The 18,520-nt window shown below is 41.5% G+C and overlaps 1 protein-coding gene across 27 annotated transcripts in view; it reads right to left on the minus strand.

The window, feature by feature from the left end:
- LOC134546893 (uncharacterized) overlaps nucleotides 1-18,520 on the minus strand; it is a 249,245-nt gene that overhangs the window by 118,691 nt on the left and 112,034 nt on the right. For 14 of the 27 annotated variants that reach the window (XR_010079294.1, XR_010079290.1, XR_010079291.1 and 11 more), the window contains one exon: nucleotides 15,676-15,752. The exons of 11 other annotated variants lie outside the window; for them this stretch is intronic. Coding sequence is in view for 7 of the 16 variants with exons in the window: in XM_063390172.1 (XP_063246242.1) it covers nucleotides 15,676-15,752 (77 nt within the window). In the remaining 9 variants the exon portion in view is untranslated. Of the gene's footprint in view, nucleotides 1-10,704; nucleotides 14,601-15,675; nucleotides 15,753-18,520 lie in introns of those variants that run through there. 2 more of the 27 variants (XM_063390176.1, XM_063390171.1) reach the window with 1 other exon arrangement.

Below are 18,520 nucleotides of genomic sequence, written 5' to 3' on the forward strand. Positions count from 1 at the left end.
TGGAAGCAAAAATCAAGATAAATAGGGGGAGGAGAATGGTTAATTACCTTGCACTTCGCAAGGACTGTGTTAGCCTCAGATAGGCTCTCCTCAGTGTGGGATAGATAATTCCCAACAATATCACCACAGTGCTCTCAGGAAGATAACACTGAAAAGGGAAACCAATTTTAAGGAAAACAATGTTATTTAAAAAGACAGAGATTTCACTGTACGGTCATTTTGAAGTAGGCAAATTAACAATTAAAAAGACTCTTATGTGCCGTAATCTCTGATTGTTTTATTTTAATAGCTATCTCAGTAGAGAAGATTCTCTTCAGTAACTAGAGATCTCATTTCTGTTAATTTTGTGCAACTCTAAAGGAGTCACTGATGTTCGTTTGTAACTTGCCACACACCCCCTCCCCCATCATTGCTTCTTCTAAGAATCTGTCTCTAGAAAGCACACTGATTATCAGTGGAATTTCTCTACGTACTTTAAGCTATAACTGCTAACCAGTTAGAAAGTGGCCAGGAGAATGCATAACAAATATGACATTAGAAAACTATCCCCTTTTCTCAACTGTACTCCACACCACCTCACCATCTGGAAGCACTGAGAAAGACAGAAAATGCCTACACAAATTTGCATCCAGACATCAGCTCTCAGGAGGACAAATTTCAGCTTCTCTGACTCTCCAGTACAGCATGATCTGAGGACATTGATGCATTTTAATAAAAAATCCTTTATGTGATTGCATACTGCTTAAGCTTAAAGGAGCTGAGAGATGGAGTCAGACCTTTACAGGCATTAGCTGCTTCAGAAGACTCATGGCAGTGTAGACCTAAGGGTTTACTCAAGTTCACACATGAAATCTGGGGTGGAATCAGAAATGGAACATCTCTTGCCAGAAGAGCACATTAACAAGTTAACATTGAAACACCCATCTTTTCTAATGGTGATACCATTTCCACAAACCTTCTTCCATGAGAGTGTTACAGCAGCAGAGACATACTGTGAACAAGCCTTTGCTTTGCAGCAAAAGCACCCTATCTAAAAAAGAGAAGTATTTCTGAAGAGTTATAGAAAGGGGAACCCTGCAGCCTCTTAAACTAAACACAGAATTCTACAGATACATATACATTCACAGAATAGAATACTGTTCATTTATGAACTTGACCACTAGTGGCAGAACCAACACAGGATCTATTTTGAAACCAGTGGAAACGGGAAGGGTGGGGAATGTGTCACATTCTGCTCAGAAATGGTCACTTTACCTCTGCAATGAGCTAAATACATTAATCCATAAAGGGTTAAAGGAATAACTGAACCACGCAGTTTTCTAGGCTGGTTACATATAACCCATACACACTATTTCGATTTTGAGGGACCTACACTTGCTTCTCACTTTGAAACCTGGCCTCACTGCTCTGGCTTCTGTTATGCAGAATGCTAATTATCCTGCTGTCTTGGGTTGAAAAACGTAACCAAAAAGTGTATTCTATTTTCATCTGTTGAAACCGGTTGGGAGATATTGTTCTTTATCTCTTGTAACTCTAGGGGTGGAAAGAGGGCGGATGCCCTCTGTTAATGGGACACCTGATAACACCAGATATGGCAGTGCCTCCTTCTCTCTTCCTCCACCCATCCTCCTCCGAGGGATATCACCTGTGAATGGGCCATTTAAGGTCTCTCACATGACTGATAACATTAATTCGTTCCATTGTGAGATGCTCCACCCAGTGGGAGGAGCCAAAGCCTTTCCACCGGGATAAAACCAGCTGTCCCAAACACCAAGATAGCCTGTTTATTAGATTCCCAGAGGAAGACTGGATCCTTTCTTGAGGATCATCTCTACTCCAACAATAGAGCCACATCTGTCACTCCAGGAGGACTTATCTCAGACTGCTTCCAACACCCTGACCAACAGGGTGTCAGGTTTGTATTCTGACTCTGTCAGTGGTCCTTTGTACTATTGCATTTGTTTTATTTTTACCTTTTTTGTTGTTTGTTTCCCCTCTCTCTATTAAATTGTATTTTCTGACTTGGAGTCTCACTGGTTTTGCTTTCAAACCAGTACACCTGCAGAAATGATACTGCAAGGCTCTGGGTATGCCTATGCTGTGACCTGGGGGCATGGGTTTCAGTGCTTTGGACATTGCTATGGCAAGTCAAAGTTTTATCTGAAACTTTATAACATGAAAAATTACTGTCTCCCCAGAAATAAATTATTTCTTATACATTTTTCATTTTATAATTTTTTGGAGTTGTCAAGTAAAACAATTTTTCACTTTTCCAGTTTGGGGACTTCTCTATTCCTTTTTCCTCTCCCCTTTTTTTCCATAAGAGCAAAGAAAATGGGCAGGTAAAACTAACATTTAAAAAATACTTAAAAGGTGGTGAGAGAAATAACTAATGAATACCCAAAAGCTACAACAAACCAGTTAAAATTTTCTTTGTACATAATTCTGAGAAACTGGTTTTAAATTTTTTTTAATATTTATATTATACACATTGCCTCTTTTTTGGCAGCTCTGATCATAGTATGTTCTCCAGACTACAAAAGCATTAAACCAGTGTTTCACTTCAAAGCCTGTAACTGAGGACAGTTTCCTAGCAAACCCATTGCAGAGGCAGTTTCCTAGCAATCCCATTGAAAGAAATGTTTTTCTCCGTCCTGATGAAAAGGATGGAATCCATATGTCCACTGAAAATGTATATATTCTTACAAGCTCAAAGAAAATAAATCTATGTATATTTGCTCTTTTTTTACCCTTTCATAATTTATTGTCATAGAATTAGGAACAGCAGAAGAAATACAAACAGCAGCTAAGGATCACAAAATATTTTACAAAAGTGAATTGGAATAATTTTATCCCCTTCTACAAATGAAGCTGTTGAAGCACAGACAAGAAAAGCAGTGCACTGGAGTCGATGACTGTCCATATTTCTTAATTCCTGCCGCTATATGCTGTCCATTAAACTTCATCTGCAGACAGTGCTCAGGACTGGGTGGAAGAAGCACCCCTTGGCATTCTCCCAACTAGGCCAGAAATGAAAACAAGGTATGCCTCCTAGGAACTTGCTTCTACTGGAAGAAGCCTGTCCTAGTTGGAAGGATCAGAAATATGATTGGGATTTTCATCCTAAACAAGAATAGGCAACAAATCTGACATTGTACCAGTCCTGGGTATTGTTTTTCTGGCCCTTGGAGCACAGGACAAGTCCCATGTCCATCTACCAAGACCTCAGTGCTGTAGTCAGATCCCCAAATAAGAGAAAACACAGTTTTGCCCAAGACCTAGAAAACTGGCTGGCCTATAATCCAAAATTTTTTTCAGAGACTTTGGTAGGCTAATTCATTCCTTGCAGCTCCAATTCTACACCAAAAAGCTGTGGACAATAATCATTCTCCTGTTAATGAGAAATAGTTTGCAATTCCCCCAGAATGAGCCCAGCAGGAGAGCCAGGTATTATTAGCACCACCTGGCAGACTAACTTTATGTGCCTGCAAGTCCAAGAACAAGCAGTGAGGCCAACACCACCATTTTTCTAAAGTGTGTGGCTCTGCAACTCCAGTGTGCTCCCCTGCTTAGAGAGAAATAACTTTGAAGAAATAAGTGTTCTGGCCAACAGGGGAGCATGCCTGAATTCATCACATCCTGAAAGCTAAGGAACTTCCTGATATCCAGCCTATTTATAGTGTCTTCAGATACCCAAACTCATAGCATTACAGAATCACCTCTTCACAGGGGACATACAAATTACCCTCAAAGGGAGAAGTCAGACTTGATGATCAGGTCACACAAAGGTTTTGAAGCACTTTTTCCACCTCATTCAGAAATCCAGACAGAACAGCCAGCTCTCAAGGACATTGCTTGGCTTTGAGATATGCCCTGAAGAGCTACAGTAGGTCCAGAAATCAATGAGTAGTTTGAACTGCATCATAAACACACTGTAGGCTTTTTTCACCTGTGACAGTTATATTGAGGATAATTTCATATTACTTAAATGCTTCAGAACAATCGTGTGTGAGAGGATGCAATAATGTGAGACTTGTTTATACAAAACCACAGAGCCCATTTCAGCATTGTGGGATACGTAGCAAGTTTTGCTCTTTGCTGATGAGTAACGCTGCAAGCCAAGCAAAGCTGCAGTTCCTACAGCTATATTGTGTATGGGTATGTCAAGTAATCAGCACTGGTGGGACTGATGGGTGGTTTCAGGAATGTGTAGCAATCTCCCACTTGAACTGGACAAGAGGAAATTTTGGGTCATTCAGAAGAGGGGAGGAAAATGAGATGCAATGAAGAGCAGAGCAAGAAGACTATACCTTCCCCTAGTGTTTCCACCTTTCAAGTTCAACAGGGATTTCTCCTCTCTTCCCATGTGTGAGGGACCCTGGGAACCCAAGGTACAGTGGGTCACTTCAAGGCATGGCCCTTAGAAAATTTCAGCCCCCTTGGAAAAGCCAGCAGGATCTGATTAACTGAGCAAGAAAGGTGAAAATGTGTGTGTCACCTGTGTTAACCTTGCTCTTGTATTTATATCTCCTACATGCACCTATCAGCAGGAAATATCTTTTGCTACTGTACAAAAGAAATTTCACTCTGCTTCGTGGTTAGTACAGCTTATAGCACAATGATCCTCCCTCAAACAATGACAAAAACTCTCCTTAACTATACTTCTGTGTAGGATTTAAGGAACACTGTGATATAGGGATATGTATGTCTGGGATACCTGATGAGAAGAGATACATATTTTTATATTTGTAGGATTTATAAGGCACAAGTTGAGAAGGATCTGTTTCTATCAGTTGTTACCAGTCAGCATCCTAAACACACAGAGAGTAAAAGCTGAACAGGATTCCAGTAAGGCCTACAGTTCACTCAAGGAATAGGTTTACAAAGGATGCCATTTCCAATTTTACCTTAAAAATCCTACTGATTTCTTTTTTATAAAGAAATTTGTCTCCACTCTTAGCTCTAGGTCAAAGGTTTTGTTTGAAAATATTAAATTAAAGAGAGAATAACTAGATGAGGTGAGGAAATTCATCAAATCACTGATTCAAAGTGTTTCTGTGGTGAAAAGCTGCATTCCACCGTTCCTCAATGCAGCACTGCACACTAACCTGACAAGTATATGGTGCACACAGCAGTCCCTTATTGCTCAATTTCATTTCCCCATGGTGCCTGGTTTGCAAGCAATAGCCAGGAGATGCCATCCCCCTTAATTTAGTGTAAGTCACAAAGCAAATTCTCCTCCTTTTATGTCTTGATTTTAAGGCAAACTCCTTCAACTCCAATCAAACTAACTGTTCACAAGACACTTTGATCCCCAGCATGTACTCCCAACACATGCTGAATAATGCCAGATTTTGCTCCCATAAACAAATCCCAACAAGTGCCACTGTACTGTCTCCAGTCTTGTCTGGCAGTAGTCAGCCCAGGCAGGATCTGAGAGAGTCGTTTCACTTCATACACAGCTCTCAGTGAATGCCACCATCTGCTTTTAGGTGGTTAAACAACCTCTACATTTGGTCTGAAAATATCCATCAAATCCTGCAGCTTCTGACACGGGATAATTACAGCTTTCTGCTACGCTAGCCTTGGCCAGCTGTGATAGACTTGCCCCAGACTTACACAAGTGGGAAAGGGAAGAAGTCTGAGCTATGGCTTCCTTCAGAAGGGCTCAGGGCCATTGATCCTTCTGCACTCCAGGCCCCATGCACAAACCCTCATCCCCTAAATTGCACCAACAGTGCAACGGAGCACATGGTGACCTGGGTCATTCAGTTTACCCAAGTGTGAAAAAAGTGCAAAGAGCAAGGTGGGCAGGGAGTATTTTTAACCTACACCAGCTTTGTCTCCCAGTTTCAGCCTATAGCATGAAAACTCACAAAATATTAATTCCTGCTATGTCCAAAAACACAATACTGATGACAGTTGGTTATCACACACAAGAACAAGAGATGATACAGACATAGTAACTCTGACATCATTTTCCAGTAATACTGGAGAGTAAATTATGAAAAAGATGCCTGGGCATCATTATTCTCCAGATGAAGAAGTCACATAATATGTCCAAAACTAGGCTACTGCAGGAATCTTCAGACTTTTCAGATCAGATTGGTGTTCTAAACACACTCATTTTCTACCTTTTTTTTGCTGCAGACAGGTGACAAAAACTGCATGATCATAGTTACAACCCAGATGTGGTTGTTTATGGTACTTTTCAGCAGATGCAAGGGTTACTTAAAGGCATCAGCTTTACCACAGAAAAGCTGCAGAAATTAGGACTGGCTTCTTTGCAGGAATTTAGAGGGTATAAATATCCACAGGCAACAGGTATTTATTTCTATGCCTGCAGGTAAAAACAAGTGGTAATAGTAATTGCAAAGCAATACATTTCTAATTGCAATAGATCATACCCTTCAAGGCTAGACTTCGAGATTAGTTTCTGAGTCCTGAAGCATACTAAACAGTTCTTCTAGCAAGATGCAGTTTGCTTTCAGCAACATAAAAGAAGGAAATATACAATACCTAGTTAGAAACACGCACACATGAAAATGAGTTTAACGCTTCCACATACCAGCCACAGAAGCTTGCTCAGATAAAATCCATGTGAAGAAAAGCTTGTTATTTGTTTTAAATGTTGCTGACTGCACAGCACTTCCCACTGAACCTCCATTTTATCACCAGACATGGGACAGAACTGGCCTCCTGGCCCAATGGTGCACACAGAACAGCCTCAGCACAGGTGCTGCCCTGCTCAGTCACCACACACAGGCTTTGCTGACAGCTGTATGACAGCCAGAGCCTGCTGCCAGCACGAGCTCAGACCAGACTGCAAGTGTTCACTTGCTAAGCCAGGGCCACTTGTACTCTCCATGGACCACTCCTAGAAAAAAACATAGACCTGAAGCATAATTATTAACTTGTAAAATCTGCTTTTGTGTTTTTGTAAAGGTTATGAAATAAGTAGTCCTTTTCTGAAAACCCCAGGAGAAAGACTCCTTAATAATCTATTTATTTATTCAGTTTTATCCTACATTTGCATACCTTATACACCTTAATAGCACTTTCACCAGGGCTATCATTTGAGGTTCTCATTTAAGTACTTCTAAGAGTTAAAAAACAAAATCCTCCTTCTCTTGTGTTTACATCCTTCCAATTTGTTCCTCATATAATGCTTATTAAACCAGCTTAGCCAAAATATTTTTGTCCACTTTTGGTTTTTTGCTACACTCCTACAAACTTTTTTTCTGAAGAACCCATTGTCTAGAAAACTGTGATCTTGTAGCAACAATTAACTATGAGAAAACCATGACTCAACCCCAAAATATTTTATTTTGAAGCACAGGTCTAGTACCACGTTACCTCCTTGCATTCTTTAACAGCAGACTGTGCCTCACATGTTGGGAAAGTCCTGAGGTACAAGGCATTTTTCAACAGAATGAATGGTGAATCACAGCAACTTCAGGCAGAGCCACAACACAGCTCAGCTGACAGGAGAAAATGAAAATCAACTGACCTTTAACTCCCAGGAAGCAGTGACAGATGTGGACTCAAGGGAGAAGGAGGCAAAGACAGTAATAAAGACTAAAGTGATTTTACTGCCCTACCGGCTTCTGCCTTTGCCCTCTCCTGGCCCTGCCCTGATGCCCGTGTTCCACCCTCATGCTGATGGCTCACACTCTCTTGTTGCACACCATTGCAGCCCCTTGCTGGCTCCTCCAGCTTTAAAGAAAAGTTGAACCCAAAGCAACAACTCTGCAGAAGAGTTTGTGTCAAGGTATGCACACATACATATGTCTGACATACATTCCCATCCTGGATGCCTCTAACACGAGGCCAATCCCTGTTGCAGGATTCAAGGCAAAGGTCATGTCCCTGCACAGGGGAGTGAGGGAGGCTAAGCCATCCTGCTCCCTTACAACTACATGAACAGGGCACAGTATCTCCACCAAAAATGTTTCCATATTCAACCATATACTTCTTAGAGGAAACACCTTTTTCTATGGAAAGTACATACCCCTTGCAAATAATAAAGGGGTACTTTAGCAAAAATCCATTTTTCTGTAACATGGCAGATTTTCACTCAGATCTTATTGACAAATCTTAGACCAGGGTTTTACTAATTCCTTCAGGATGTATCTGTTTACACCATGGAGTCAGAGTGTCAGTGCACCCTCACTTCAACCACACTGTCTTTCTCTGGACCTGGCCCAGCTGTGTGCTCTGGCCAGTGTGCATGTAGGGCTCCTCTGCAGCTTCCAGACTTCCCAGGGGAACTTTGATGGGGAAATAAGTGTTCTTTAGCTTACTGGTAACATCCAAAGATATGAAGGGGGAAAAATTGGAGGAAAAGGAGACACCAAAACCTTCAACATGTTCTGTTGGCCCAAGGCAAACAGGAGCCTCCCTTTTGATGCCTTCTCTCATAGTTCCCTTCCAGACAAAATATCTAGTACACGGATGGGCAAAGACATCATGCAATCATTGAGCAACTGGCTCACCATTCTGGCACCAAGGGTTGTAGTGAATGAGGTGACTGACATCAGACTGGTGACTTGTCACCAGTGGGGTTCCATAAGGCTCCTCTCTCATCCCTGTGCTCTTCAACATCCTCACAAACAACTTGAACACAGGACTGGAAGGGACACTCAGCAAGTTCACAGAGGATACAAAACTGGAAGGAGCTGTTGACTCCCTCAAGGGCAGGGAGGCCCTGCAGAGAGACCTCAACAAATTGAGGGCTCAGCAATCATCAACCATATGAAATTCAACAAAGGAAAGTGACAGATTCTGCATCTAGGTAGGATAATCCTGGTTGTGCATACAGACTGGGGAATGAGAGGCTGGAGAGCAGTGCCACGGAAAGGGACCTGGGGATCCTGGTCCAAGGCAAGTTGAACACAAGTCAGCAGTACCCTGGCAGCCAGGAGGGCCAACCCTGTCCTGGGGGACATCGGGCACAGCATGGCCAGTGGGGACAGGGAGGGCATTGTCCTGCTCTGCTCTGAGCTGGGGTGGCCTCACCTCCAGTGCTGGGGGCGGCTGAGTACCACAATAAAAATAAGAGGAGTATAAAGCTATTAGAGAGCTTTATAAGCTCTCTAATGTCTAAGGAAAACCAAGAAGATAGTGAAGGGCCTTGAGGAGAAGCCAGTGAAGAGTGCTTGAGGTCACTTGGTCTGTTGAGCCTGGAGGAGACTGAAGGGAGACTTCATTTCAGACTACAACTTCCTCACAAGGGGAAGATATGATGTCTCATGACCAGTGACAGGCCCCAAAGGAATGACCTGAAACTGTACCAGGGGAGGTTTAGGTTGGATATTAAAAAAAGGTTCTTCACCCACAGGGTGGTTAGGCACTGGAACAGACTCCCCAGGGAAGTGGTCACAACATCAGTCCTGGTAGGGTTCAAGAAATGTTTGGACAATGCTCTCAGGCACATGGTGCAACTCTTGGGGATGGTTCTGTGCAGGGCTAGAAGCTGGACTGTATGTTCCTTGTGGGTCCTTTCTAACTCAGCATATTTTGCAATTCCCTCAGGAATTACCTCCACAAGTGGCAGCTTGGACAACATCCATTATCACCATGGGGCAGACATGTACTCCCTGCTTATTCTCCTCCACATCTGCTTGGGTAGAGGGCATTACTTTTTTCTCATTCACCATGGCAATTTGGAGGTATTAAATTATACTCAGAAGGGCCTATAAAATACAAGCAAAGCCAAATAAGAAACACAGGCCAGAAATTTATCTTAAAAAAAAAAAAAAGAAAAGGAAACAAGCAAACTACTCTAATGGCTATGGAATTAAAACAATGTCTTTTCGCAGGTTCATGCTGAGCTCTAGGTGCAGGCAACATTTCATGCAAATCAGATGTAATTTACTGTGTGATTTGTTTCTTCAATAAAAAAGTGAGAATATGGAGAACAATAATTTTCCTACATTTTAGCTACACATTTCTCCATAAATAGCGTAACTATTATAATGACTTCTCACATGAGCTTGCAGAGTGATTGCCTCTGTGTGAAACACAGGCAGATCACTTCTTTATTGTGCTCAGGATGCCTCAGAGTTCAGTCATAAGGGTATGTGTGTATGTGCACAAATGCACAAGCACATGTATACTAGAGACAGCACTACACACACGTTTGTGTACAGCCTGTGGTGTGTGCTGTACGATCTGTGTCCGTGTTTGTGTGTGCATCAACCATTTTGTTCCCATTGCTCCTCTCATCCAGAACCACCATATTCCCTCATATGATGTGGCACTGAAACACCTCCTGGTGACAAACGTGGGGCTATGGCATGGACTTCCCAAAAGTAAAAACTTTTTCCCTGCAAATGAGAGAGATTTCGTCAGTTGCTATGTGGGCACATAGGAGTTGTCAGATACAAAATTCATCTGTAATTAGCAATACGTGGCAAGTAAATATAATGGTGTCAACGTAACATGCAGTGCTGTTGCTAACCAAAGCCATTGCAAGGCATAATTCATTTCCCATTCCTCCTAACATCTCACAACATGAGAAGCAACAAAATGGTCATCATGATGAGTCCTGCAGTTGAAAAAGGCCTGGCTATCAGTCACTCCTTAAGGTATAAAAGAGGCATTGCACACATGGCATATTGTCATAATGTCACTTCCAAGGTGAAAAGCAAAGCATTAATTTTTTTCTCAAAAGCATTTTATTCAAATTACTGGTTTTTATTAAAAAAAAAAAAAAGGGAAAAGTTAAATTGGGGCTTGGGATAAGGCAATTTTGGGGGAGAAACACTTGTGTGAATATTTTGTAGAAGAAACCTTGTCTACAATGTTGGAAAAACATGTACAAAACAGAACAATATGCAAGGTTGTGAAATGCAGACATTGCTTATTCCACCTCTGAAATGGACCCGGAAGTTTAAGACACACTCACACATACACAAGGTGTATGAGTGACAATGAATTTTTATAATAAGCCTTCATGCAATATAGAAGTGAGAAAAATAGGTGGATAAATTACAGTGAGCTTTTGATATTATTATATATTAAACTATTTTATTACAAATACTTCTGTGGCACTTACTTAGAAAACCCAGGTTGGGTGTAAGGTTTGGGAGGGGGAAGTTATTTTGGTAAGGTAGAGCAGCTATTTTCCCAGCTGAATAGTAATGGGAGAATAATAAATTCTTGATTGCATTTTCTTGCTTTTTTGACATTGTGTTTTAGATTTGTCATTTGTATATATTAATACATAATCAGCTTTGCAATAAATTCTGTTTGTGAAACCATTTCCTGATGGTCTTGATAGATTTGTACATAGAAACAGAAAGGCAGGCATCAATAAGACAGGCTTATTCAAGATGTAAAAATGAAAAACTTAATCAAAAATACTGGGTTTATTTGTAAGTTTAGCGGGGAAAAAAGAAAAAAAAAACCATGATGAATTTCAAGTTAAACAAGGGACATGAAATATAAAGCTCCCAACTAACATTTGCTCTGAAGCCAGTATTCCAGTATAATAAAAAAGAGAACCTGCTCAGGCAATGAAGAAATATCAATAATGACATTTTCCATCTGGGAGAAGGAAGATAATGTCAAAGAATTACTGTTGTGGCAGGTCTGCTAAAACCTGATGCATCCTACTCATACGTATGAGGCACACAGAGACAGTGCTTGTATCCTTTCAAAGATGAGAGTGACTTTTCACCCCTTCACTCATCATAGTTCCAACAAGTAATGCAAGTTTTCCCCCTTGCCCAAGGGTGTCCACTTTGGCTAAAATATTAATTTCAGACTTGCAGGTCTTGCTGGTCTTCTCCACATCCCCACAAAATTGTATTTCTTGACTGGAATCCTGAGAAAACCCATCCAGATAAAGTTAAGGCTTCCAGCCAAAGCGTAAGAAAGTGATGTCTGCAGGAAGCCTAAATAAGTAGCTTCAAATAGACATGTAACTTTTAATTGACTGAAGTAGAAGTGAATCTCTTCTTAAATTCTCAGTCCCTCAGCAAGAACAATCATGCAGCCCCTGGAGACCTACTAAGGTGCTATGAGGTCCTCAAAACCTGGTACCTTGGCATCTCACCCCAGGAGCTCATGGCTCCACAGTTCTCAAGGATGAGAAACCTGTCTGCCACTCCCCTATGCCAAGCAGGTTAGCACTCCACCTCTGCTTTCTTATTCTCCCAAACTCTTTTGAGCTCAAAAGCAGAGCAGGGGTAAACCACTCTGGTTTGAGCAAACCACTCTGGTTTGAGTCCGGGGCGAATGTGCAGAGTATGAGCCTTTTTCCCCTTTGCAGCACTGCTCTGCCAACATACTTGGTGTGATACCTCTCCAAGCAGGGCAAGCCTTTCACTGCCAGGACCTGAGTCAGCTTTTCTATCATTCACACATTTTGCAAACAGATGAAGATTTTCTTCACTGTCTTTTCCATCTGAAATATTTCACAAAATCATTTTATATATGCAGTGCCTGTGAAAAGATTTTGTTGCATGTGTTGAAAATTTGGAGCTCCAGCTCTTGCAATGGCATATCCTGCACACTGCATTTTCCTGGCTTGATGGGAGCAGTACGGCTGTGAATTGTATTATCCCTGACAAGGGCCAAGTCAGAATCTGTTTCCTGCCAATAATCGACAGTGTGAACTGGAAATTCACTACTTTGTAGGAACATTAATGCCACCAAATTGGTTTTCAGGTGTATTGCTGGTTTTCAAACCCTCTGGTAATGAGAAACATATTAAACATCTAGACTGATTTATAGGAAATGAACCCAGAACAGGTGCTGCTACCTCAGCCCAGGCTTATTTGCTAACACAATATTAATAGAAATACTTTATACCAAACTTGAACATCATATATGACAGGATACCTCAGTCCATCTCTCTGTACACGAATAGTTTTTCTTATGAAGCAATTTCTACGTTTCAGGCTGAACTCTTTGTTTTCTGGAAAAAAAAATCAATTTGGGGGCTCCAATAGCTAGTAGACATTTTTATGATAGCTACAATGCAAGTATGTATTCAGAGAGATTTTTCAACACTACTGGAGTAGCAGTAAACAACTTCTTTACTGCCTGATAATGCAGAGATGCTTACTTTCATCAAAATAAATCTTGAACAGGTTTCAGTACTCCTGTGAAATGAGAGGTTCAGGGACTGGGACAGGAAGACCTTGGAAGGGAATGATACTTTATTGATTTACTTAGGTAACTATTTTCTTGGCAGTACTTAGCATGGGTGCAAAACACCTATTATGTGCTGACTGTAATTTTTTATAGACTTCATTTAAAATGACAAAGTGGTTATTCCATGCTTGGTAAGACTTTGTATGTTTTGCAAGACACAAGCCTGCTTTCCACAGTCCACACAAGTCCTGTGAGTATTGAGCCACAGATTTTCTGCTGTTTTTCGAAATGCCTTGTGTTTGAGATTTTATCTGTACATACCTCAAAAAGCACCTACCCCATTTGTTTGTCCACATGAAAAGATGTCTCCATTCCACTCACTACATTTACAATTAGAAGTAACAATATATCCTCTGTATTATAGTCAGTACAAACCAAATCCCTCCATTTTTCTTCACACCGTTTATACAGGCTCCACTTATTCTCTTTACAAGTCACAATAAATCACAAAGAAGGCATTTGGGAAGTGGCGTGTTTGGAGCAGACATCAAGAAGCCCTCCACTTTCTTTTTTTGTCAAGGAATTACCCAGAAGGAAAAACAAGCCTATGTCCAGGGAGTATAAAAGGCTTGGAAATCGCCAGTTTTAATTTTGCAGAAGGTCTGTCAATGCTTTTTTAAATAATTAATCCTTGTGCCCCAAAACCTGGTGTCACTATAGCATGTAGACACCTTGCAGACAAGTATCGCTCTCTGTGCTGCTTCCCTGACTCCCCAAGGTTGGAAATGAGCAGGATCACCAAGGGAGCAAACTGTTAACCTACTGTAGAGTTACCATCCTGACTGATCTACGTGATAAACTGAATCCACCCCCTGCAAGTCCTTCCCATTGGTACAAAAGGAGCATCATTTGTACAGAAGGGGAACCTTGAGTTATCACCTCCTGGAGATGAGGGCAGCCTCAGATTGTGCCACCGGAGCAAGAGGAAACCAGGATGTGTTTTTCATTTCCCAGGACTTTGAAATCTTCCCCTGCCTGTACCAGAAGGATGCTGTTGGGGTACAAAGGGGTACAAAGATCCCTCCCTTGTAAAAAGGGGCCCATCACCCCACCTCTGGGCTCTGTCTGAAGTCCAGGTTCAACATGCAAAGTTTAAAAGCAATCCTTATTGCCACCAGCTAAAGGAGTAAGACAGGTGTTCACCAGCACAAAGACACCATCTTTGTCCACTCATCACTGTTGAGAGGGGTACCCAGAAAGTACTGGCTGTTCCAGGTAAGGGCTCTTTGTCTGGACCTGACCAAACTTCAAGTAAGGTCAGGACTGGGATTTTTTGCACTGTTTTTCTGTCTTTGACCACCAATTCCACCAGGAAACTGAGAAAGATTTTGAAGAAACCTGCTCCATCTCCACTGAAGAAGATTTTGAAGAGGTCATGGATTAGCTCTGATTGTCACTGTTGGCTCTATGAGTGAATACATTTTTTGTTTGCTTTCCTGAAAAGAGAAAAAGGGGGAACAAATGAAGAAAATAACATATCAATTAAACATTTGGCTGGAAAACAGCATCAGGATTAAATTTTGCTCTCTGGTTTGCTCTGTAGCAAACTGAAGTCCCCTTTTGGTGAGATCAAGGAAAATACAAGACACCTAACAGCAGGTCAGGTGAGATGCTACTCAGTAAGCATTGTACACTGCAAGTCTTGCACGGGAAGATTGAATACCTGATTAACTGATTCTGGAAACCTGGCACACTGCAAAAGAAAAATCAACATATACCCTACAAACCCCAGAAATTACAGTGTACTTAAACCAGATTTTTTTTTTTAATTATAACTGTAAAAAATAATTTGAGAGTATAATCACTATGAACAAGATGACAGAATTATTAGCAAGCCAGCAAAAAGAGAATTAGTTGGTAGATACCATCATTACACACTCAGATGCTAGTAGTGGCTTCTTGAAATTACAGCTGACGGCACAATGTTGAAGCTGGTGCTCCAGATAAATGTAAGTACTAATGCACAGAGAAGTTTTCCTACAGACTCACCTCATACTTCTGTTAAATCACAACAGTCTGCCTACTGAAAGTGTCCAGCTTTGGGCCACAGGGAGCTGCCTGGTGAGGCAGCCACAAATCAGACAGCTGACCAGCCTTGCTCCCTGGGAACAAGGAGAACTCACATGGACGAATTTTGTGGTGCTGCAGAGGTAACAGACAGATTTGCTTTTTTTTGTCCAACGCACAGATTTGGGGGTTTCATGTCTTCTGGACCCACTCAGCTATGTGAAGCGTCTGAAACCTTTCCCTCCTGCTCATCTGAGAGAAGAGACAGAGAGCCAAAATCCTGCCATTCCCTGGGATGATGGGACTCAGCATGATACCTCGAGACCTGGAAATCATCTATTCCTCCTGCAGGGATTATCTTCCCTCATGTAGTTAACGAGTTAATACTAACCATATGGTTGATTACAGCAATTATTGCAAACACAATGTCTAATGAAGGCAAAAGTATGGTAAAATAATTAGACTTAATTATGACATTCACATTTGAAATTATGTGTCACTTACCCTGCATGAAAGATGAAAAATTCCTCCTGAAATGGAGTCAATTCAAGCTTCCTCTGCATTCCCCGAAGCTGGGATTCCTGCAGTGTTGGAGGAAACAGGAGGATGTGTTTTTTAAGTCCCAAAAGTTGAGACTACTTAAGGCACCCAGGATTTTTTTTTTGGCCCATCCATAGCCTTTTGGTTTTGCAGGTAAATTTCCCTCATTCACCCAGTGTTCTCACAGCTGGGCAGGAAGCTTCAGAGGAGTCAGAAAGGCATAAGAATCCTGGAAAAGTTCCCAAGATCCTCCAATCCCCAAGTTATTTCACACATTTGAACATAGTTCCTCACACCAGCATAAGTCAGGAGGCTCTCCTTGCTCTTCCTTCTAACAGCAAGCATGACCCAGAGTTTTCCAAGGGCAGTCCCATCTTCCACTACGTGAAGAGCTCTTCCTTCTCCTTTGCTTCCCTAAGCAGTGTCCTGTGGCCCGAGTCAATTTTAATTTACAAATAGCAGTCTCATGTTGGAAGTTTGTAACACATACTTGCACATAAAATATTGGCTGCAGTGGGAGAGGGGAATTTCGGGTTGGTGCATTTGTCACAGTGCTCAAAATTCCGGCTGTATCGATTTGCTCAATTCATTTTACAGTGCTATTTTCATTAGCTAATCCTGGGGAGTTCGCTGCCCTGTATCTATTAAGCACACATTCACACACACGCACATTCAGAGTGGGGGAGGACAGATTTCATTAAAAAGCACCACAGATGGGAAGGTATCCAAGTCACTTCCAATACATTATATTAGCTCAACTGGAGGTTTTCCTTAGAGTTCACAGAGTTCATGGTTAAAGCTTTTCTTTTGATGGCCTGAGTCATGCACCCTAGAATGTGCTGCATGATCACTGCCTGCTAGCTGGGAAATATTTATGCTATGTGGCTTAAACTTCAGCATGAAAATTATTTTGACAAAATACACAGTAAGAGCACTTGGTCTGCTTTTCTTCACATCAATATGAAAGTGCTTTTCATGCAGCCTCTTACTTTATTCACTGTAACAGCTCAATGGGAACCTGCAAGATTAATCAAGAACCTGTGTATGAATGGATGCTCTTCACATAACCTGAAGCCATTTTTTCTGCATAAAGTCACCTATCATAATTTACGAATGGCTGCTGTGGTGTTTTGTCATCCCTGGGAACATGTGCAGGCACATGGCACATTTTAGGAATGAAAATAATCTTATTTGAAACCCAAACTGCTTGGTGCATACCTAGCAGGTTCTGGAGCCCATTTCTGCAGTGCTTATCCACCACTCTCCCCTACCACAAGCAACACTGACAGCTTGCAAAGCCCCTGGTCTGCTACAACACCAGCAGCAAGAGCTGAACTGTGAGCAACCATGTCCAGCCCACCCACAGACTCTCTGGCCAGCACCAGTTTGATCCCTCCATGCCCTGCCCACACTCTGGTTCCCTCCCTGCCTGAGCCCAGCCAGGGAAGCACAACCACGGCACCTTTCCAGGGCTGTTGGTGCATCTCATGCCTGGTAACTCTCACTGGGGAGAAAAAGCAGGCAGGATTGGAAACTACATCAAGTTATATTTGGCTTTACCAATGGGAGCCATCCTCCATTGCCAAGTAAATTCCAGGCAGCAGCCAGTGCTACCAGTGAATCATTTAATGCCGGTGTCCAGAGGAAAACTTGGCAGTTGTTCCACATAACAGATCACATCACTTGGAAACTCCTTGCATTCGCAAAAGGTGAAACACTTTTACTCTTTCTAGGTGACCTCGGCTGAAAAAAATCATTGCTTCAAGAAAGGTGCAAAGACAAACCATGAGATTTTCAAGTGCTGCTCACATTTTCAAGGCACCTAAAGTACAGGAAGCATCTGCTTATAGGATTTGTGTTACTACAGATGGGGTCAGTGCACATAATCATCACTGTAAAGGAGCAATATTTTCCAGCAACTCACAGATAGGAGTTTTTGGTGCTCTGGGGTTTTTTTTGGTTTTTCTATGTTGTTGTGGGGTTTTTTTGTTTGTTTTTGTTTCATTGGGGGTTTTTTGTTTCGGTTTGGTTTGGGTGGTTTTTTGTTTGTTTTGTTTGGGGTTTTTTGGCTGGTTTTTTATGTTTACTCAGTATATAGAAAAATAAGGTACAGTCGACTCACAATAGTCACTGAGAAACACAGGCTTTTTATTCATTCATAGTATTTGGAAAGATTCTTCATTCTTACAAAATCCACATTCACCTAGAGTAGTTTTCAGACCATTCACAGATATCTGAGGTTTGAGTCTCACAAAACTGCTACAGGGCAGGGAAGGAATGAAGATGCATAGGCTTCCTAAGAGCCAAGGTTCTGAATTACATCACTGTTCCATAAATATATTCATTTTATTCATGTTCATTCCTGAAAGAATTTACTGCACCAAGGATGTCATCTTGACTATGTATCTTAGAATTGATCATTTCCCCAATTAAGCTGTTCGGGCCTCAGACTTAAAGAGCTGTCACAGCTGCTGGAAGATGATTTATCTCCTGATGATGGGCAGAGCTCCTGACCAAAAATTATTAATGACAGAGCTTCTTTTTTTGAAATAACCTTAACCCAAGCATATATCTTCTTAGTCACATTAATATCTGAACACATTCCCCCAATACTTAGCCAGGTATTAAATGGATGTAAAATCCTAAACCTTAGTCTTTTAATACTGAGCCTTTCAAATGAAGAATAAGAGATTAATCCAGCCCTATTCCGTGCCAGGCTGTACAGCAACTGCTGCTCTTTCATGGGAAATGCAGGCTTTGAACAGTGCTTTGTTTCACATCACTCTGCTAACTTCCACTACGGAACTTC

The sequence above is a fragment of the Prinia subflava genome, chromosome 2, assembly GCF_021018805.1.
Source record: "Prinia subflava isolate CZ2003 ecotype Zambia chromosome 2, Cam_Psub_1.2, whole genome shotgun sequence".
Taxonomy (NCBI): Eukaryota; Metazoa; Chordata; class Aves; order Passeriformes; family Cisticolidae; genus Prinia; species Prinia subflava.